This window comes from Ailuropoda melanoleuca, chromosome 2 (assembly GCF_002007445.2).
Source record: "Ailuropoda melanoleuca isolate Jingjing chromosome 2, ASM200744v2, whole genome shotgun sequence".
Classification (NCBI taxonomy): domain Eukaryota; kingdom Metazoa; phylum Chordata; class Mammalia; order Carnivora; family Ursidae; genus Ailuropoda; species Ailuropoda melanoleuca.
This window is the reverse complement of record NC_048219.1, coordinates 81,147,371-81,169,631: the sequence shown is the minus strand read 5'-3', so window position 1 is coordinate 81,169,631 and position 22,261 is coordinate 81,147,371. Positions and strand designations below refer to the sequence as shown.

Below are 22,261 nucleotides of genomic sequence, written 5' to 3'. Positions count from 1 at the left end.
AACCATGAACTCAGTGCCCACGCGAACTGCTACCTTTTGTCTATTACGACAGCAAAAAGAATCAATTAGAGCTTCTGCCACAGAACCTCCGAAAAGGCGGGAAATCCCTTCACCTCGGCGGCCAGCAGGGAAGGGCCGGGCGCACGACGGTTTAACGGCTAAATAACGGTCAGCCGCGAGAGTTTGCCCGGCTCCCGACTCTCGCGAGATTTTCCCTTACATTGGTAACAATTCTTCTCGGGATTCTGTTTCTCTTTAGTGTAGACGTTCTTTAACCTTCTGCTATTGTCAGAGAATGTAAGGAAAACTGGAAAGTACTATGAGAGATTGGAGAGGAGAGTGAAAAATCCATTTTTGTCGTCCAAGAGTTCAGTCTCAGGGAAGAAACAGACGAGCAGATAATTATAGACAGGTGTAATCACTTAAAGGTGGTAATTTTGAAAAGGCGGTTAGGACACAGGGAAGGCGGCACTTGCGGTGGCCTGGGGAGTTAGGAGAGGCTGCACCGAGATGTTAGGCTTCTCTTACGGCTTCCCTCAAGAATAGGAGAGTGACTAGAGAGAGAGAGTGGGCTAGATAGTCAATGGGGAAAGGGTATTCCTGACAGAGGGAAAGCAGGCAAAGGCCCTGTGGTTGTGAGCGAGATTAGTACGAGAGAGAGTGAGTCCAAGAAGTGTGGCGTAGGTGTGTGAGGACAGGTGGGAAAACGGAAAGAGATGAGACTGCAGGTTTGGCAGATATGAAGCCTTGCAAAGCCTTCTGGATTTTAGCCTTTATGGATGGGGATCTTGAAGAGTTCTGAGTTGAAAGGGAGGCAAAATCAAGCTCAGAAGAAAATTCGTAGTTATGAAAAATGGCTTAGGCGGGCATATCGGATTGCAGTTTGGGAGACAATTTTAATAGCCTGGGTAAGGTGTGAGGAGCTGAGCCATGACAGTGGCAGGGGAGACGAAGAAGAGGCATCAAATGTAAAAGATATTTAGGAAGTAAAATTAATGGATTTGATGGCTTTTTTAAATAGTAAATAGTGAAAGAAGTCTAAGATGACTGCTTGGCTTCAATCTGGGCAAGTAAATGCAATAAATATTGTGGTACTAAGTACCTAGGTTATCTAATTGATATTTTTCCAGAGGGCTTAAGTAATATATTTAAATAACCAATTTTGTATAAATTTAATCTATGAGACATCATAGTTTCTGCTAAAATTTTAAAAATTTTGATCCAGGTTAGTACTTCATTTTACATTTTAAGGAAGCAGTCTAGATACCCTAAAAACGACAAAATATTCCCTCCAAGAGAGGATTCCAGGTTTATGCCCAAGATGCCCTGTGGGGCAAAAATTAATAAATTTAAATAAGATTTTTTTTAAAAGTCGAGGATATACAACATTCCAGCTTTTTTAAGTTTTATAACTGAAAGATTGAACTATATGGTCTTTTTTTCTTTATTGAAAACCAAAATGCTGCTACTACTAGTATTAAGTTAACTTAAAATCACAGTATTTTATTTACTTACACCTAGTCTTTCAAAAGAATAGTGCCACCATAGAATTTCTCAATTTCGTGTATTTCACATGAGATTTATTTTTACTATTTAAATAGCCTTCCTATCTTTACAAGGATTAAAATATTTGTGGAAAGATTTCAGTTTTTAAGAACATTTTTTCCACAAAAGGTATTGGCAAAAATGTCAAAATATTGTCTACCAGAATGAGCAATAAATTGTGCTAAATTTCCCAAAGTATGTTAAAACATTTAATGATTTGTCATTTTAACTTTTTTCAATATCTCGCCATCACAGATTTTTAAAATGTGGACCTAAAAAGATTTCTTTTTTAAAAACATCAAGAAAAGAGTTGGACAAACTTTTGTTCCTCTTTAATAATTCATAAAATGCTATATAACAGGAATAAGTTTAAAATGTTAGTTTTTTATCCATTAATCTGGCCAAAATAATGAGGTTCACAAACTACCTTTATTTGATTACAATTGTTTCCACTAGATAGCCTTTCTCATGTCTATAATCTATATATTTTCATTCAATTTTTCTACTAAAGGAAAAAAGTAGCGTTTCTTCGGGTGAGAACTCTATTTAGCATTATTCCCTTTTGAAGGAACCATGCAGTAACAATAGTCATTGCTTCTTTTGAGTCAAATCTTGAATCCTAGATGTCCCTCTAGTGGTTGGTCCTATATTCCACAAAATTTGATGAGCACTGATGATGTCCATTTCATGGGGATATATTGGTAACCTAGCAATCCTGTTTATGTTTTTCAAATCAGTCATCTTATGATGATAAACAATTTAGATTTAGAAAGTTCTAAGACAAACCACAACAACATTCTAAATTTCAACAATGTGAATACAAATTCCATTTTTCTGAGAGTAAACTAGCCAATTTGGGGTCCTTTGCTTTCCAAGTGTTAAGTATTTCTGAGTAGTTGTGATTCAATGTTCTCAGTTCAGTGAGCCTCTCTATGAGACGAGCAAAATGCTGTAGGTCTTCTGGATGATAAATTTTTGAATATTTGTACAAAATGTGTAAAATCGGTTCTTGTAAATTTTCCACATGTTGCTTGTTTTTAAGGTAGGGACGATCTGAAAAACATCATCATATATATCTTAATGAATACTGGAAAGTGATAGAAGATAATGAATTAATTTAAAACAATACAGTTTATAAATAATAAAAATAGCAAATATTTTCCAAACCCTTAATATATGCAAGATATTATCCTAAGTAACTTACTTCATGCAGTATCTTATTTAATCTGCATGGTACTCTATGAGGCAAGTTCTATTACCACTGTTTTTCAGATGAGCTTCTTAAGAGGTAGAGAAGTAAAGAGTCAAATAGGAAGAGAAGAGTCAGTAAGTGGTTGTTTTAAGAATATAAGAGCAAGTTCCAAGCTTACTTGAAACTTAAAAAGATTAATTTCCTCAAGATCAACGATAAGCAAAAGGCAAGCTTCTTAAGTACCTAGTTATAAAAATATAAGAACCAACCAAGAATGTCTTAATGGTTAGGCAGCAATTATTTATCCAGGCATTGTGGTGGAGATACAGCAGCAAACATTACAGACACAATTTCCTGCCCTCTTTAAGCTTATATCCTGAGTTTGGGAGGAATGGGAGAGAAAAGAGATATATACACATTTTAAATAAAAATATAATATGACAATGATTAAGTGTTACAAAGAAATATAAACAGAGAAAGGAATAAGAATTTAGGGTGGAAGGGCAGTACTATTTTTAAAAGGATAATCAGAGGTAAGATGACATTTAACAGAGATCCGAGATGAAGGAGCATGTGGTTATCTGGGGAAAGAGCTTTCCAAGCATATTTGTCAAATACAACACAACCTGTGGCAGGAGCCTGCTTGACATTTTCAAGTAACATATGTATCAAAAGTAATGTGGCTGTGGTGCGGTAAACAAAAGGGACAGTAGTAGACAATAATGGAAAGAACATGGTTCTAATCTGTGTAGAACAGGAAACCATGAAAGCGTTATGAGCAGAGAAATGAAATGATCTAGCTTATGTTTTAAAAGATTAACTCTGGCTACTATATAGAGAACAGACTCAAGGGAGGCAAGTGCAGAAACAGGAAAGCAAAAAAGGATACTAGTTTGAATTAGAGTGGCAGGGACAGAGACAGTAAGAAGTGGTTGAGTTCTGGATATATTTTGAAGCTAGAGTCAACAGGAGGTGTTGCCTATTTGTTAGGGTATAAGAGAAAAAAAGTAGTAAAAGATAACTTCACAAATTTTGGCTTGTGTAACTTGAAGGATGGAGATGCCATTTAGTAAAGGTGGAGGAAGAATATAGAAGGATCGGGGAGAGATCAGGATTTCACCTTGGGACATGTTAAATTTGATGTGCCTACTACAAGTTGAAATCTTGAGTAGGCTGTTTAGTTGAGCATACGGGAGCATTCCAACTTGGTATATAACTTTGGGACTTTGTCAACATGTAGATGGTGTTTAAAGCCATGAGATAGGATAAAATTTCCAAGGAAGTAAGTGTAGAAGAAAAGAGAACTCAGCCCTAGGACATTCTTAACATTTATCAGTGTGGAAGATGAGGAGAAATCAACAAAGGAAATGGAAAAATCAGCCACTGAGGAGGAAAATCAAGAGAGTGTGATGTCCTGGAAATCAAGTGGGGAAAAAAATGTCTAGAAGGAGGGAGTGATCAACAGAAGCCAAGTGACGAAAGTTTTCCAAGAGAGGAGGAGTGATCTGCTCTGCCAAATGAAGCTGATGGTCAAGTACAATGAGGACTAAGAATTGACCACTGGAATCAGCAGTGCCAGATTACTGAAGATCTTGACAAATTATGGTGGAATGGAAAGAAGGGGACGAAATCTGACTGCAATGGGTTCAGGAGTATATGAGATGAGATAAATGAAGGCAGGAGTACAGACAAAAATATTTTTTTTCTGTAGAGTAGAACAGAGAAATGGGAAAATAGCTGAAAGGGATTAGAAGTCAAGAAGGCTTTTTTAAGGTGCAAGAAATTACAACATGTCCATAAGCTGAAGAGAATTCTCTCAAAGAGAAAATTTTGATGAAATAAAATTGTTAATATTTGGCACCAGTGAATAATATAATAACCACAGACATTGTGATTTGATTGCCAAACTTAATCCAAATTTTTACTTCTGAATGGTTTTTACCTGAAAAAAACACAGTTGTTGCTGCAAGCAGAGCATATTCAGTATTAGTAATATTAAGTTCACTCATTCTTCTGTAGAAGTAAAACAATGTGGTAATAAATTCTTCAGCAATACCTAAAAAGATTAATATCAAATGTATTTTCATCAGACAGTAGGGCACTATCAAATATATTGCCATTATCATCTTTTATCAAAGCAGAATAATAAAATGAAACATTATATCTGACCAATTTTTCCATCCAATATAATATTTTGTATTGTATGTAATATTACCAGTCAGTGTAGTAGGAAGACAGTCTTCACTGCAAAATGTTTCCATGGAATAAATAACACTTCTATTATCACTCTGATTGTGACAATTCAGTGAGTGATCTGAATGATCTGATACTCTCATAGTACCTAGTAACAGGGAAAAATATAAAGTCTAATTTTTAAAAAATCTTTAGGCAGATAGTAAATCCAATCTCTCTAATCAGTTAGAAAATATCCCCAACAAATGGTAGCTATATAATTTTTATTACTGAAACATGAACTGAGATTAATAGTTCAGATTTTATATAAATTTTGTGTAGAAAACCCTGCAAAAATATGTTTTCCATGATGTCATATAATTTAAAAAAAGAAAATAAAAAAAGGTTTTCTTTAAAAGAAAAGCAAAATCTAGACCAATGAATTGGAAAAGCTATTATGAATCACTTATTCCTATACTGACTAGTAAAGCAAAAATATAATAAAAAATAATGTTATATAATGTGCTGCTGTATTTAATAGTAACTGTTAACATTGAGATCGAGTTGTTTGGTCTTTTTTACTTTCAGACGCTGATAGAAGACATTCTTCCTGACTGTAAAGTTGGGCCCCATGAAGGAACATCACTTCAGTTTTTGATCCCTTGCATAATGCAGTCTGGTCCTCAGTTGTCAAATTTCCAAAGCCTTGAAGAAAAGATCACATAATTGTTTGAAATCAGTAATGAAAAGATAATTTTCAGGTATAAGATTTAACATTTTAAATTATTCATTTAGTTATAATATGAATCCTAAATGTTTCCTTAAAATAATCATGATTTATAATTTCAAATACCAACAAAATTCTTGATTCCACATGGTAATATTTTGGAGGACTTTCATCAGAACCAGATAATACTTTCATATGGCAAGAACAAATTAAACACAGTCAGTTTAGCCTCAAAGAATTTATTTTACAGTGAGTTATCTGTGCATATAAATAGGTAAGTTTTGGCCAACTGTAGGTGGATTTTTTCATATTGTACGGGCAATTTTATTTGTTTCATGTTTTATATAAAGAATTTATTTCAAAACATTAAAAGATTCAACCATACTATGTGTCTTGCTCTAAGTCTTTGGAGTCATTTGAATATTTTTAAATATTTATTTATTTATTTAAATATTTTCAACCACCTGATTGCTTTTGTTTTGTTTTGTTTTTAGAGAGAGAAAGAGAGGGAGTGCACATGAGAAGTTGGGAGAGGCAGAGGGAGAGGGAGAGACAGAATCTTAAGCAGTCTCCATGCTCAGCACGGAGCCCAATGTGGGGCTAGAACTCACAACCCTGAGATCACGACCTGAGCCGAAATCAAGAGTGGGATGCTTAACCAACTGAGCCACGGGGACACACACCCCCCATACCTGATTGCTTAAAGCAGAAAAAATGAACATGTTTTTGCTTTTGGAAGCAGCTCTGGTGAAAAAATAAGAGTTTTTGTTTTCCTAAAATGTCCCCTTTCTTTAAAATAGGGAACTTTTAAAAAATTAGGTATGAAATTAATTTTTTTCCAAAGGTAAAATGATTACCTGGGAGTCCCTTGGTAAAATCCATTAACCCCTGTAGGTGGAGGACCACTGTCTCTGAGAGTCTCAAAAAGCTCAGTTCAGGATTTGCATACTTCTGCAGCTAGCCAACAAAAAGAAATAAGAGTAACAGATTTTATTCCTTTCAACTGTTTAAATTTTTAACTTTCATGTTTATGCTCTTATTTTCTAACATAATTAGTTGTAAATTATTTCTTGCCATTAAGGAACACATACAAATTTCTTTGTTTCCTCTAAAGGAATTGTATATTTCTGATGAGCAGCCACAATGTTATTAATGAGCTGATGTTCCTCTTGAGTTAGTTCCACGCTCTTCTTAATCTATAAGAAATCATAGGGGGAAAACTATAATGAATTCTTAGTAAGCAAGACATGTCATCATTAAGGAAACAAGAAATTTTGTAAGAGTCTTGCCACTTTTCCAGATCTAGTGGTGGATGATACAAGCTTGTCTACTCCTTCCTCTTCCACTTTGATGTTAGAGTAAAAACTATTCTTCTGTTTAAAGTTCTTTCGAAGTCTCTTTGATTTGCACTGGATTTCTGTGAGCAAACCTGTGATATTACAAAATTCATATAAAATGTTTTAGGTATGACAAATAACATTATAGGATTTGATGAAAATTGTCTTATACCATACACATATTATCATAGACTTGTCTTTTCACAAAGAACCTTTCTTTTTTGGCAAGTATGTACACAGCAATTGAATTTACTACATTATTTTCTTCTTTTCCTTGCAGGAATAGTTATATCCTCTACCTAAAAGTACATAGTCATCCTAGACACGAATTAAAAATTAAAAATCAATTTTGCATCTCCAAACTATAAATTTAGATCTTTTTATATTAGAGAAATGTCCACATTACATCTTGGAAACTACATAGAATATCAATTGATATAGAAGTTCAACTACCTTATCTATGAGTTTTTTTCTTTGATTTTTGTATAAGGTCAAGAAAATATTTTGTGATTTTGTTAAATGAGCTAAGTCAGTTTTTTCCTAACAAGACAAGACAATGGTATTTTGCTATGGCAGCCTGAGCAGTCTCAAACAGGGATAAAGTAAAGGATTCAGGCTGGTTGGACAGGATAACCTTAAGATCTACTCCAACGCTGAATTTTTTTTTAAAGATTTTTAAGTAATCTCTATCTCCAACATGGGGCTCAAACTCAACCCTGAGATCAAGAGCCACACATCCACTGACTGAGCCAGCCAGCCAGGCACCCCCAACCCCGGAATTTTAAATAACAGGAACCCTTTCGGTCAAGAACATTGAAGAGTTTTGATTTTATTAAAATAAGCAGTATAATATAACAGAATATTGCATTGGTGTTTATTAAACAGAAGTATACTTAATAAAAATGGAAGAATATTATCACAGCAGTTGAAGGTAGATTGAAGTAAAAAGAGATAATGAAGAAATAGCCATGAAATTAATATAATAGCAAGAGTGCAAGACAATAGGAGTTTGTACAAGACTAGATTAGACATGAAAAGAAAACACTAATAAGGCCTTATTGAGAAAATGAATTTTGAAATCACCATAACATTTTGAGCACTGGAAAATAGGTATTGAAGAAATAATGCCAAAATCTTAGTACTGCTCTGAGGATTACATGACATCATGTAATTTATAAGCTAAAAACATTGTGGACATAGAAGGAACTCTAACAGCGAAGTAATTTTCTGCCTGGTGAGTTGCGTTTTGACACCTATGAGTTGTTAGTCGTCTCTACATACCTAGTTATGTAGGCTTCTAAAACTACAAGACCAAAGAATGGAACTACTAATTTAAAATTCTGCTCTTTATTGATACATTATAGAACTTTAGCATAAGCCGTACGAAAATACAAGGATTTCCAATGAAGAAGAACATAGGATTATTGTCAAAATTAGAGAAATATAGTATAGACGGGGTTTATGGAAATAATTACCTAGATTGGTTACCAGTCATCCTGATCTATCAGTTGCTAGAGAAATAGCTTAAATCTAGACAAGTATGTTAATGTTCAAAATGATCACTTAAGGAATGCATTATGTTGTCAATAAGGTAAGAAAAACTAAAATCCCCCTCAAAAAAAGAACCCTCAAAGTCCACAATAACACTTACATTCTGCCAACATTCCTACTGCCTTACACTTTTTGAGTCTGCACTCTTGACATTTCCTACGCATGTACATGTCCATTTCACAGTGGCCACCATTCTTGCAACGATATACTGCATTTTTGGTGATGCTACGTCGAAAAAAACCTAATAACAAAAAAAGTACTTTTAAAATTTCACTATTAGGGGGCGCCTGGGTGGCTCAGTCGTTAAGCGTCTGCCTTCGGCTCAGGGCATAATCCCGGCGTTCTGGGATCGAGCCCCACATCGGGCTCCTCTGCTGAGAGCCTGCTTCTTCCTCTCCCACTCCCCCTGCTTGTGTTCACTCTCTCGCTGGCTGTCTCTCTCTGTGTCAAATAAATAAATAAATAATCTTTAAAAAAATTTTCACTATTAGGTATTTTTAGTGGGTTTTTTTTAAGGTTTTATTTATTTGATACAGAGAGTGAGAGAGCACAAGCAGACAGGCAGAGTGAAAGGGAGAAGCAGACTCGCTACCAAGCAGGGAGCCTGATGTGGGGCTCAATCCCAGGATGCTGAGATCATGAACTGAGCCAAAGGCCGGTGCTTAACCCACTGGGCCACCCAGGTGCCCTATTTTTTATTAATATATATCTTCCTAGTAGAGTTAAGTAATCAAAATACCTAAATTATTTCAATAAAATATTTTTTCTCCATCAGTAAGATTTAGTTTAATATACATTTATATTCCCTCATGATTGATATCTTCTATTCCAAGGTTGTTCCTTTCAATAATCACATCTGGAAATTAAATAAAATAGTTCCAACACATTAAGATAGCTTTCTATTTTATTATGGTTATAATATATCATCTAAAAGCATTTTTACAACTATGTTGTACAGAATATCAAGATTCCATGAAGCATCTCTCAAGGTGCCCTTGAAGGAATATATGCTCCTGTAAAACTGTAAGGAAAACTTCTTTCCTTCTCTCCACATATTTCCACCTCAACCCATAAATAAGAAGAGATATTCTTCAAAACTTACTCCTCTGTCCTTCTTCCTTTTTTAGCACTCCCCCAGGTGAGAAAATATTTTTAGATCATTTGGTCTGAAACATTGACTAGGCCGTAGGGTGTGTGTGTGTGTGTGTCGGCAGAGGTGTCCATATTTTCCCTTTCACTTCCTAAATCCATGCATAGCAGTCCCCCTTCCCACTTCCTCTTTCATTCCCCATTCCTATGCAATAACCTCTGCTATCTTCCTCTTAATCCATTCCAAGCAGTAAAGTTGATAAGCTTTGTCAATGCCCCCCTTGGAGACCTGCGATACCCTTTTTTTTCTGTAGACACACTTGTGAGAGTTTTGTGATTTAGATTCATCAAAGGAAATAGAAAGCTCAGCTTAAGTTTTCCAGAACTATGCCTCAATTTCCATCTAGTTTTCTTTAGGATTGATTGATTGATTGATTGATTGATTGAAGAGAGAGAGAAAGAGCGCTAGAGAGAGAACAAGCACGAATGAGGGTCACAGGGAGAGGGAGAAGCAGGCTCCCCACTAAGCAGGAGGCCCGACTTGATGCAGGGGCTCAGTCTCAGGACGCTGGGATCATGACCTGAGCTGAAGGCAGGCACTTAACCCAGGTGCTCCTTCTTCCATCTAGTTTTAACAGCAAGGCCCTGCATTTTAAGAATAAGCAAATACTTTCCCAGCTTTTCTATTCATGAAACTGGTACCTAATTTCCCACAGTCTTCATTTGGCTATTCCTCGTGAGGGGTGAGGTGTGAGCTTCTGACAGTAAATCTTCACCCTGAACTTCTAACACACATTTACCAAGAGCTGCATTGTCCTAATCATTTCCAGGTTCTGTCCCAACGTTGCATTTGTAAATAAAAACAGTACAGGAGTATTTCAAAACCTCAAAATTTCATCAAGGACTACTTCACTCTGAAAATTTCATTGTCAATGATAATCTTCACTTGCAAACCTCCCATTTGTTTTCAAAAAAGCATTCAAAGAAACTAAAATAGAATCATCGAAGTCATTTAATTCAAATTCCCTTCTAATGCATGAATTGTATCAACCACATGAGAAGATGTAATAGTTAACATTCAGATATTTTTAAAAATCATTTTCTTTTTTTTAAAGATTTTATTTATTTATTTATTTATTTATTTATTTATTTATTTAGTGGAAAGAGAGAATGCACATGTGCTGGAGTGGGTGGGGGGGAGCAGAGAGGGAGGGAGAAAGACAAGCAGACTCTGAGCCAAGCACAGAGCCCCACTCCAGGCACAATCCCACCGCCAGAGATCACAACCTGAGCTGAAACCAAGAGCCAGTCGCCCAACCAATGGATCCACCCAGGCGACCCTAAAAATCATTTTCTATTCCAATACCAGATCCATCTAAGAACATAGAAACCTTCTGCTAGATAAATATTGAATTTTAAATAATAAAATCTTTTTTAAAAAATACTGAATTTTATATTTAAATATGAAAGTTTCCATCAAAAATGAAAACTAAATCAAAACTATTACATTCCATTTTCGTGTCTTTTATGACAGATTGATCAGCTTTAAATGTATCAATGGCTCTCTCCAGTTTTATTTTTCACACTTTGAAAAGTAAGAGTATGTCACATGCCTGAACTTTCATGACTCTTCAGTGAACACTAGAACTTCAGTTTTGTTTTAACTTTATCCTACCTTTGCAACCTTCACAAGTAAGTGCATTGTAATGATACCCTGATGCTTTATCACCACAAACGACACAGAGTTCTTCCTGTCGCTTAATCCGAATGGAAGAGTGAGTGAGTCTGGACCTTTTCATTCCAGAATATCCATCTTCAGCATCATGGTCAACCACATAAGTGGGTTTATTTAATTCATAGGAACCAAAGCCACATTCTCCACCACTGAACTGTGGATCCAAGCTGTAAGTGTTGAAATGACTTTGTAAAGATTGGGACTGTAGAGCTGTCGGAAACTGGACAGTAGAATACTGGCAATAAGGTGATTCTTGAAAATCAGTATTGTGCAGCTGATAGTTGATTTGCTCTGGCAGAATATCTAGTTGTTTTCAAAATAGAAAAGAACAAATGGTAAAAAGTCAAAATTTCATCATTGTTTTCAAATGTCAAAGAGCTTTAGGCTCAACGGTTAGTTCAACATGCCCACTACATCCCAGGGACTTGCTGGCCAGCCTGAGGAGCAGGCAGTAAACTGAATTGCAGGGAACCATAAGTGCTATCATCCCAGGGGTATGCAGAGGTTGCTCAAGAGCTGGGAGAAAGGCCAGTCGTTGCTAATGGCTTACATACCAATCCAGTCTCCCTTCTTAAATAGAAATGCGTATTTCCCAGAGTCTGGAAGCAGAGAAGGTATTCCCCATCTTTTTGCATTTCTGTGTGGATATAACTTTTTGCAGTATGATCAGGTCAGTAAAGAGATGAATTAATAGGGGCGCCTGGGTGGCACCGCGGTTAAGCGTCTGCCTTCGGCTCAGGGCGTGATCCCGGCGTTGTGGGATCGAGCCCCACATCAGGCTCCTGTGCTGTGAGCCTGCTTCTTCCTTTCCCACTCTCCCTGCTTGTGTTCCCTCTCTCACTGGCTGTCTCTATCTCTGTCAAGTAAATAAATAAAATCTTTAAAAAAAAAAAAAGAGAGATGAATTAATAAATTATCCCACCCCCCCAAAAAAAATCAAACTAAAATACAATTTCACCTGGTTATTTCAAGCAAAAAAAAAAATGTTTTTGTTTGAACTCCCCATTAAATATACCTTAACACTCTCCTTTGCCATTTGTAGACCTGATTTAAATTACTAGTTTCTTTTGTGTTTTGTTGACTAACAAATCTAACTAGCAATTATCTGGGGATAAATTCACCTACTTTACCAGGTTACTATAAGGATGAAACAAAATATGGTACACAAAAGCATATATAAAATATAAATGATGCTTAATGAATATCATTATTATAATTATCAGAAGCTCCCAAACACTAACTTACTTTCTTTTTCTTTTTTAATATTTATTTATTTCAGAAAGAGACACAGAGAGAAAGAGAGAAAACACACACATGTGCGAGCTGGGAGAGGGGCAGAGAGGGAGAAGGAGAGAGAGAATCCTTGGGCAGACTGCCCACTTGATTCCAGGACCCTGAGATCATGGCCTGAGACAAAATTAAGAGCTCACTGCTTAACCAGACTGAGCTACCCAGACACCACCAACTCACTTTCTGCTTTCAGGAAAATTTCTAAATCTAAATCCAGAAAATTGTTTCCAGAAGGACCTAGGAATACTGAATAGCTTTATCTGCAACTAGTAATATTTGTACTTTTCCTGATGCTGAGTCAGGTGATTAAACTTACTTTTAACCTTAAAATTCTACCACCAAGAGTGGTAAACAGTATAATTTTTATTAACTCATGTAAATCACTTGCAATCTTACAGCATTCAGTCTAATGCTAAGTGTTGAATAAATACTAATGACAGCCTAATATAAAAAGAAATGTTATCAGAAAAAACAATGTAACTTTTTTTTTAAAGAAGAGGGCCCTTCTTGAATGAGTATCAAAAGACTGCAAAGCACTAGCTGATGTTCCACTGAATTGAGGCCCTAACCCTAACCCTAACCTTAACCATAACAGAAAACTGCATTTAAAATTAAATTTATATAATGGACATTAAGGAGGGCACATGATGTAATGAGCACTAGGTAGTATATAGGCTGATGAACCATGACCTCTACCTCTGAAACCAATAATACATTATATGTTAATTAGTTGAATTTAGATTTTAAAAAACTTAATAAAAAATAAAAGTAATAAATAATAAAATCCCAAAAAAACCCACAAAAAACAAAAAATTAAAAATTAAATTAAATTTATCTTATAGCCTTAGTCTTTTTGTTTTTTTTTTTTAATTTTTTAAATTTATTCGACAGAGATAGAGACAGCCAGCGAGAGAGGGAACACAAGCAGGGGGAGTGGGAGAGGAAGAAGCAGGCTCATAGCAGAGGAGCCTGATGTGGGGCTCGATCCCATAACGCCGGGATCACGCCCTGAGCCGAAGGCAGACGCTTAACCGCTGTGCCACCCAGGCGCCCCAAGCCTTAGTCTTTTTGGAGAAAATTCCTATTGTATCCTGCATTCTGTTTCTATTTCTTTCCCTTTGATAAAAATCTTATATTAAGATGAAAATTTCAAGTATATTGAACAGCTACTCTGAGCCACATTTACTAATCGCATGTGAACTAGCTTCAACTAACCCCTAAAAATAACTTCTAATTTGCAAGTTAATTCAAATTTTAAAAATTAAATACAATTTTAGACTATCACGCTTTTCCCTCTTTACATTTGATTCTGGCTTATGACATTTTAGTATTACAGATTTTTTGAAGTTAATTATATTCTCTTGTATGGGAGTAATTTTTAAGTTTTTTATTTTAATTCCTCTTGTAGGGAACAATTTAAAGTCTTTGGTTTACTTGTTAATTTCTTAAAAAAAAAACTCTGTTATTAACCATAATGTCACACAAAAAGTATTTTATTAACTATTATACCGTAGCTTTTTGTTACATACCATAGTACTGCACTGATTCAGCAAGACAGTAACCATCAGATGTAGTGACATAAGTATTTGCCATTCTCTGCTCCAATTCTCACTTATTCATCAGTGAATGCTGAAATAGAACTGAAGGAAACAAAACTTTTGTAGACTATTTGAAAGTATGATCATCAAGCCAGCATGATTTTATAAAAGTACAGCACTATTTTTGAAAAATAAAGAGTTTAGCAGAATGTATACACTAAATGTTTATATTTATCCTTTAACTGGAAAAATATGGAGTTTCCATATCTCTACACACCAAATTATTAATTCTGCCAATTTCTTATTGCTCAGCTCTTTACAAATAACTCAATAAATCTTGGTAATAATCCTTTGGTAGGTAAAAAGCCTTTGGTGTTAGGCTTTATACTGCTTTCACCACTTATTTATGGGTCATTCATTAAATCTCCTTAAACCTTAGTTTCTTCATCTGTAGAAGAAAAATAATAAGACCCTCTTAGCAAAATTGTTGGGAGAGCTTAATTAATGTATGTAAACTCCAGCACGGTTCTTATCTTCATAACTGACTCTCATAATCGCTACTCTGTTTCAAGATCTCAGTGTTCTAAACGTAGATGAATTGGGAAGAAAAATTAGACTTTTTCATGAAAGAAATTAAAGAATAGGAAAAAATGGCTTTTGTAGCACTTGTCTTTATCTTGTGAATCCACTCTAAATATTTTCATAGCCCTGTGATATGCTAAACATTAAAACATTAATTTTGGTTCTGCTTGACTAATTAAAATCTTATTTTTTGATTTATTGAAAAAAGTTTATGGATTACTGGAAAAAGATTTTATTTTTAATAGTAAAGCCTAAAACTAAAATGAACAACAGATGTCAGTGAGGATGCAGAGAAAGGGGAGCCCTCTTACACTGTTGGTGGGAATGCAAAGTGGTACAGCCACTCTGGAAAATTGCATGAAGGTTCCTCAAAAAGCTAAAAATAGGGGCGCCTGGGTGGTGCAGTGGTTAAGCGTCTGCCTTCGGCTCAGGGCGTGATCCCGGCGTTATGGGATCGAGCCCCACATCAGGCTCCTCCGCTATGAGCCTGCTTCTTCCTCTCTCACTCCCCTGCTTGTGTTCCCTCTCTCTCACTGGCTGTCTCTATCTCTGCCAAATAAATAAATAAATAAATAAATAAAAAGCTAAAAATAAAACTACCGTACAACCCAGCAATTGCACTACTAGGTATTTATCCAAAGGATACAAACAATGATTCGAAAGGGCACCTGCACCCCAATGTTTAGAGCAGCAATGTCCACAATAGCCCAAATATGGAAAGAGCCCACATGTCCATCAACAGATGAACAGATAAAGAAGATGTGGTGTATATTCACAATGGAATATTACTCAGCCATCCAAAAGAATGAAAACCTGCCATTTGCAATGACGTGGATGGAACTAGAGGGTATTATGCTAAGTGAAATAAGTCTGTCAGAGAAAGACAAATACCGTATGATTTCACTCATATGTGGAATTTAAGAAACAAAACTGATGAACATAGGGGAAGAGAATGAATAATAAAATAAGATGAAAACAGAGAGGGAGGCAAACCATGAGAGACTCTTAACTCTAGGAAACAATCTGAGGGTTACTGGAGGGGAGGTGGTTGGGGAGTGGGGTAACTGGGTGATGGGCATTAAGGAGGGCACTTGATGTAATGAGCACTGGGTGTTACATGAAACTGATGAATCACTAAGTTCTATCCCTGAAACTAATAATATAGTATATGTTAACTAAATTGAATTTAAATTAAAAAAATTTTAAAAATAGTAAAGCCTAAAAATCATAAGCTATTATAAGAAAAATTATTCACAATCTAAGATGATCCCTTAATGGGAAAAAACTATTTATTTTTGTTATTTCCTAGAAAGGCACTCCAAAAATTTGAATAAACTTAAACAGGAAATCTCGGTTTAAGAAATTGAAAATCATTGGAAGAAAATAAAGGTCACTCTAGAGTCTGTAGTTTTTTATAGCTTTATCCTCTCTATTAAAGATAAAGACAGTTTTCACCTTTAAAAAGAACCAAAAAAATGAAAGAAAGCAAGCAAGCAAGAAAGAAAATGGGTTTTAAATCATGCCAAAAACTTTATGTGACAAACTTCTTAGCCTCTGATATTATACTGAAAAATCTTTTCCTTTGATTTATTATTCATGGGCAAGCTTCATGGCTGAGGTTTCTATATCCATGAAGATGATTTAAATAGTACTATCTTTGAAATTTGTCCCCTTTATCATCTAATAGAATGTATGTTCTTCTAAAAGCACTTGAAACTCCCAGTCTTCTGACAGCCTAGCAGTATTCCTAAAGAATAAACCCTGGATGAAAGAGATGAAGCAAAAGCAATGCCCCCAAAAAGTGAAATTTTAATATGAAGTTTCCCTTGAAAAGTCAGGACTAAAATCAATAAGATTACTCAGTCTACACTTCCGTGTTTCTATATTGCACCAGGTGAATTGGCTCTCCCTGGAAAAACAATTGTGAATGCTACCCATTTAATACGTGTGATACCTTGTAGCAGTGGTCCTGTTCAGTTCTTTCCAAACTTCTCTTTTGAGCCTCAGTTAGATTTTAGAAAATTATCAATGAACCTGAAAACTTTAAAGTTGTTTGTTACTCACCCTTCTTTTAAAATTGCTGTACGTAACCATTAGCTTCATATACAATTGAGTATCTGAAGAAGACTGAAAATTAAAACAGGTACTACTTCAATACAGACTTTGCTGAGTGAGAGTTTGAGAAATAATGCAGAAAGAGCCAAAGGTAGCTCATTAAAACACAACTAGTGATATCCTGACAAAGACACACATAAGTATCTTATGGTGATGCCACTCTCAGGGTTCAAACAGTAAATAACAATGTTCTGAAACCAAGTCCTTCCAATACTGGTAAATAAACACCCAAAAATATTATCTAAAGCAGACCTGTTTGGGGTTTTTTTCAGTTTATTTATTTAAGTAATCTCTACACTCAAAGTGGGATTCAAACCCCACAATCAAGATTGGCATGCTCTTCCAACTAAGCCAGCTAGGCACCCCAAAGCAGACCTGTTTTTATGGACTAATTATATTCCAGGACATACTTGGGACATATACATAAATAAGCTTTTGATTAAAAATATGCCTTTTAAAATATGAAATATTTATCTCTTTTATATGCTCATAGTAATATTGTATTATTTTTTACATAAAATTTTTTACTAGTAAAATGTTCTTCAGCCTTTTACATGTTTAATAGAAGTATTATAATATGTATACATAGTAAAACAAAACTTTCAGAAATAAAGTATTCATACAATTAGTTTAAGAACACTTAAGTAGATTATTAGCATAGAGGGAAGTATGTAATCAAAAACTTCCTATCTTATTAAAGAGAAAAGTTACAGTAGGCCTGGAGTGATTCTGTTTTGTTATCTTTCCTAGTAAATATTTATTTAAAAGCAAAAATAACTCAGTTAAGAAAGGAGCTTTTACCAAGAGGATCAACTTGGCATGGGCAAAGTCTATTTTTTTTTCATTAACAAATATAACAATTTTAAAAGATGCATTTTTCATAGATTCTAATAGCTATTTTATGAAAAGATGCTTAATTGCAGAAATGAATTTGCCTCTCCTCTGTGTTAATTAGAAATCCTGCTTAGTAAATCTTCATGTAGCTAGAACTTTAACAGAAAAACATATGGACTCCTGAGAACTACATCTACATGTTAAAGAATTTTACAGTTTTTACATTTTTTACTCTTGCAGTATATGTCACTTGGATCACGAATAATGCATTGCATAAAATTAATATCTACTGAAAAGTAGATGGCTTCACAAGAAAAACTGAAAATTTCAGTAGTAGCCTTTACTAAAAACTGAATGATAGTGTTCTATGATGCATAATTATTAAAAAGTTTTTCATAGCAGAGCTTCTTTGGGCCAAAATTCTCTGAGCTTATTGGGACCAAGTAAAATGAAAATGGAAAGGACATATTTGAATAACAGCACAAATTAAGGCTTCTTGATTTCTTTGTAAGAATCTGTCTTTTAACCTTAGAATACTGGGAGGGTTTGACACTCTGAAGTCCTCACGCAGAGTTTTATTTTACAGCTTTCTTGAGATGTGATTTACATAACATAAAATTCACTCTTTTAAAATGTACAATTCTTGGTTTTTACACTATTCAGAGTGTGCAACTATCACCACCATCTAATTCCAGAGCATTCTTATTACTGCAAAATGAAATCCCCTACCCGTAAGCAGTCAGTCCTCATTCTCTCCTCCCTCAATCCCTAGCAACCACCAATCCACTTTCTGTTTCTATGTATTTGCCTATTCCAGACATTTCATATAAATGGAATCATACAATTCCATATATAGTTTTAAATGAAAAAAGTATTTAATTAATATTATGTCAAGTCATTTTTACAGCTTAAGAAAGAGAAATCAGAATATATATTTAGAAAATTCATGACTATGAAATTAATATGTACTTCAGAGACATAGAAATATATTTTCTGTCTATTCCCATAATCTGGAAGAATTTTTATAAATTTTTAGAATCATAGCATTTTGAATAGAAGTTTAATTCCCTGAGTACACCTTTATCAGAATATATTTCGAGTTGTCTTGAATTCACATATACCCTATTGCTTCAAAAAATAAAATGTATTTTAAGAGTACGTTCTTGATTAAAAACAAGTTTCATTTTAAAATGTTAAGGGTAAATATCACTGTGAATCGACTTACATTACTATATCACATGTCACCTGGAGTCCAACTACAGTCCAAAATTGCCTTGTCATTCTTTAGGAGAAAACCAAACACTATATAATCTACTTAAATTTCTCATTTTCAAGAAGCAAATGCTTTTTATAGTTTGACTATCACAGTAACAACAATCGGCTTATTCACTTCGCAAAAGCTAAATGAATGACGGTGGAAACTAAAGCGTTCCAAAAATACCCTTAACATCTTACAGTTTAATAATAGTTTCGATTGCCCACAAAATTAACATTCATATTTAATTGAGACAGCATAAAATTATAAAATTTTGTTTTTTGAAAGAAGACAAAATACTCACAGTTAAACAATATTACTAGAGATTGTCCTTTTCCTCACGGAACGAGTATAGATGGATTTAACAACGACTTCAACTTTCCAGCTGGAGCAAACTGGACCTTTTCCCTATTTATCAAGGAGCCGAGAGGGGGGCACTCTGCGTACACTTAGGCTCCAGACACTCTGCAGAGCAACGCTTCAGCTCTATCTCACAGACAAACTTCCCACACAATCCTCTCTTGGGTCAAAACAAGGGCAGTTATTATTTGACATAAATCAAATAATAACCAGATCATCAGGGATAGAGGTCTTTGGGACCTTCAGGTCACACTCTCCCAGAGTTCTTTATTGTTTACTTAATAAATATTTTGTTTTCTTGATTAAATTTGACATTCTCCCATTTTGGTTACAAAACACTGGGTCTCTAGAAACTACTAAGCAATATGCACAGGAAAGGAAAATTCCTCATTAATTCAAACTCCACTAATACAGGTGTTACAACAATTCAACCTGAAGTTGATCTCTGCATTACCTACAAAAAAAAAAAAATGTTAATCCAATTAGAAGTGTGAACAATAATTCAGATGGGTACAACATTATATGTGTACAAGTCATCTAGTCCAACCCTCTCCATTTTTTGGCTTAGAAAAACTGCAACACAGACAGATAATACTCCTTGTCCAGGTGTTCATAGCCAGTTAGTAGCAGAGGTGAAACTCAATGAAAATGCAAGTTGTCGAACAGGATATATAGATAAGTTCACTACAATTTTTTTAATGTCATCTATGTAAACAAAGTTTGTTGGATACCAGGCTCATGGTCTCACCCCTGCAAGGCATTTCTACAGAGGCAAGGTTACAAATCTGTTCCACCACTAAACTCCCATTCTCCTGGTCACGCCTCCGCTGCCTTACCTATTTTACAGGACCCTAGGCTCTCGTCTCTGTCCTCCCCGGTTCTACTGTCACATTAACGTGGCATAGGATATACTTTTCTACCTTTCTTGGCATCTGATCTCAGTCCACATTCAATTTCTGACTTCACAACTACTATATTGACGCTGACTTCTTCAAGGGTCCTTATCTACTACTGGGAAGAATTCATGATAAAATCTCCAAGTCACGTCACATAAGTTTTGTTTCTTTTTTAAAATAATAGGCCCTGTATCTGTGAATTTTAATCAGTGAACCAAAGAATAATTGTCCCCCCATTATAATGCATTTATTTGATTCTAAAATATTCCAAAAACAGGCTCCAAATTAGGTCTTAAAAGAAGTGACACTCTACTAAGAACCTTACAATGAACTATAGCAAAACAAACATAACAGTACTTGATGTGTTTTAAAACCAATGCGTAACTTCTAAATATTTACCAGGAACATTTGTTTCTTAAAAAAAACATGTTTTCAAAAGAACTTTAGCCTTTTTGTTATTAGTATACAAGTATTGGGGGTAATTTATAAATTAATTTATCATTATTTTTTATTTTTTAATTGAGGTGTAATTGACATACAACATTATATTAGTTTCAGGATTACAACAAAATTATTCATATTTGTAGGTATTGTGAAATGACCAACATAATCAGTCTGATTAACATCTGTTACCATACATAGTTACAACATTTTTTCTTGTGATGAGGACTTTTAAGATCTACTCTCAAAGCAATTAGCAAATATGCTGTATAGTATTATTAAGTATAGTCACTATCTTGTACATTACATCCCCATGAATTATTTATGTTATAGCTGGAAATTTGTGCCTTTTGATCCCTTTCACCCATTTTGCCCACCCTCCACCCCCCAACCCCCAGCAACCACCAGTCTGTTTTCTGTATCTATGAGCCTGATTGTTCTATTTTGCATTTTTAAGATTCCACATATAATTGAGATCATGCAATATTTGTCCTTGTCTGACTTACTTCACTTGGCATACTGCCCTCGAGGTCCATCCACGGTGTCATAAATGTAAATGGTATATATATGTTGTGTGTGTGTGTATATATATATATGTGTGTGTGTGTGTGTGTGTGTGTGTATATAGATATATATATAATATATATAGTATATTTTCTTTATCCATTCATCCATCAGTGGACACTTAGGTTGTTGCCATATGTTGGCTATTGTAAATAATGCTGTAATGACCATGTGGGTGCAGATATCTGTTAGTGATTTCATTTTTTTTTCAGATAAATACCCAGAAGTGTAATTTCTGGATCATATAGTAGTTCTATTTTTAATTTTTTTAAAGGATCATGGTTTTTTTTTAAGATTTATTTATTTAATTTAGAGAAAGAGAGTACTCATGAGCAAGGGGGAGGGGCAAAGGGAGAGGAAGAGAAAGAGAGTCCTCAAGCAGACTCCCTGCTAAGTGGGGAGCCCCCCGCGGGGCTCCATCCCAGGACCCTGAGATCACAACCTGAGGTGAAATCAAGAGTTGGCCACTTAACCAACTGATCCACCCAGGCACCCCCCCTTTTTTTAAAGGATCTGTTTTTAACTTTTTGAGGAACCCCCATACTGTTTTCTGGTGGCTGCACCAATTTACATTCCCACCAACAGTACACAAGGATTCCCTTTTCTCCACATCCTAGCCAGCACCTGTGATTTCTTGTCTTTTTGCTTATAGCTATTCTAACAGGTGTGAGATGACATCTCATCATGGTTTGGATATACATTCCCCTGATGATTAGTGATGTTGAGCACCTTTTTATGTACCTGTTGGCCACCTTTAGATCTTCTTTAGAAAAATGTCTATACAGATCCTCTGCCCACTTTTTTTTTTTAAGATTTATTTTCAAGTAATGGCTACTCCCAACATGGGGCTTGAACCCACAACTCTGAGACCAAGAGCCACACACTCCACCCACTGAGCCAGCCAGGTGCCCCTCTGCCCACTTTTTAATCAGATTAGTTGGGTTTTTTGCTATTAAGTTGTAGGAGTTCTCTGTATATTTTGGATATTAACCCTTTATCAGATACACGATTTCCAGATGTTTTCTCCCATTCAGTAGG

At 35.1% G+C, this 22,261-nt stretch overlaps 1 protein-coding gene across 3 annotated transcripts; it reads right to left on the bottom strand.

The window, feature by feature from the left end:
* Positions 1-1,915: 1,915 nt before the first annotated feature.
* On the bottom strand, positions 1,916-19,594 carry LOC117801037 (bile acid receptor-like). 3 transcript variants are annotated; one of them, XM_034654152.1, is made up of 11 exons: positions 19,267-19,594; positions 16,823-16,885; positions 14,168-14,278; positions 11,289-11,651; positions 8,625-8,765; positions 6,728-7,065; positions 6,494-6,593; positions 5,492-5,614; positions 4,953-5,078; positions 4,680-4,793; positions 1,916-2,598 (listed from the first exon to the last, which is right to left on the bottom strand). In XM_034654152.1, exons 3-6 carry the CDS (start codon positions 14,229-14,231, stop codon positions 6,893-6,895), a joined length of 741 nt encoding a protein of 246 aa, XP_034510043.1. In that variant the 5' UTR covers positions 14,232-14,278; positions 16,823-16,885; positions 19,267-19,594; the 3' UTR covers positions 1,916-2,598; positions 4,680-4,793; positions 4,953-5,078; positions 5,492-5,614; positions 6,494-6,593; positions 6,728-6,892. The 3 variants fall into 3 exon arrangements, with proteins under 3 accessions (XP_034510043.1, XP_034510042.1, XP_034510044.1); XM_034654151.1 differs by lacking the exon at positions 16,823-16,885; XM_034654153.1 differs by lacking the exon at positions 16,823-16,885 and having other exon boundaries at positions 4,680-4,781.
* Between the last annotated feature and the right edge of the window lie 2,667 nt (positions 19,595-22,261).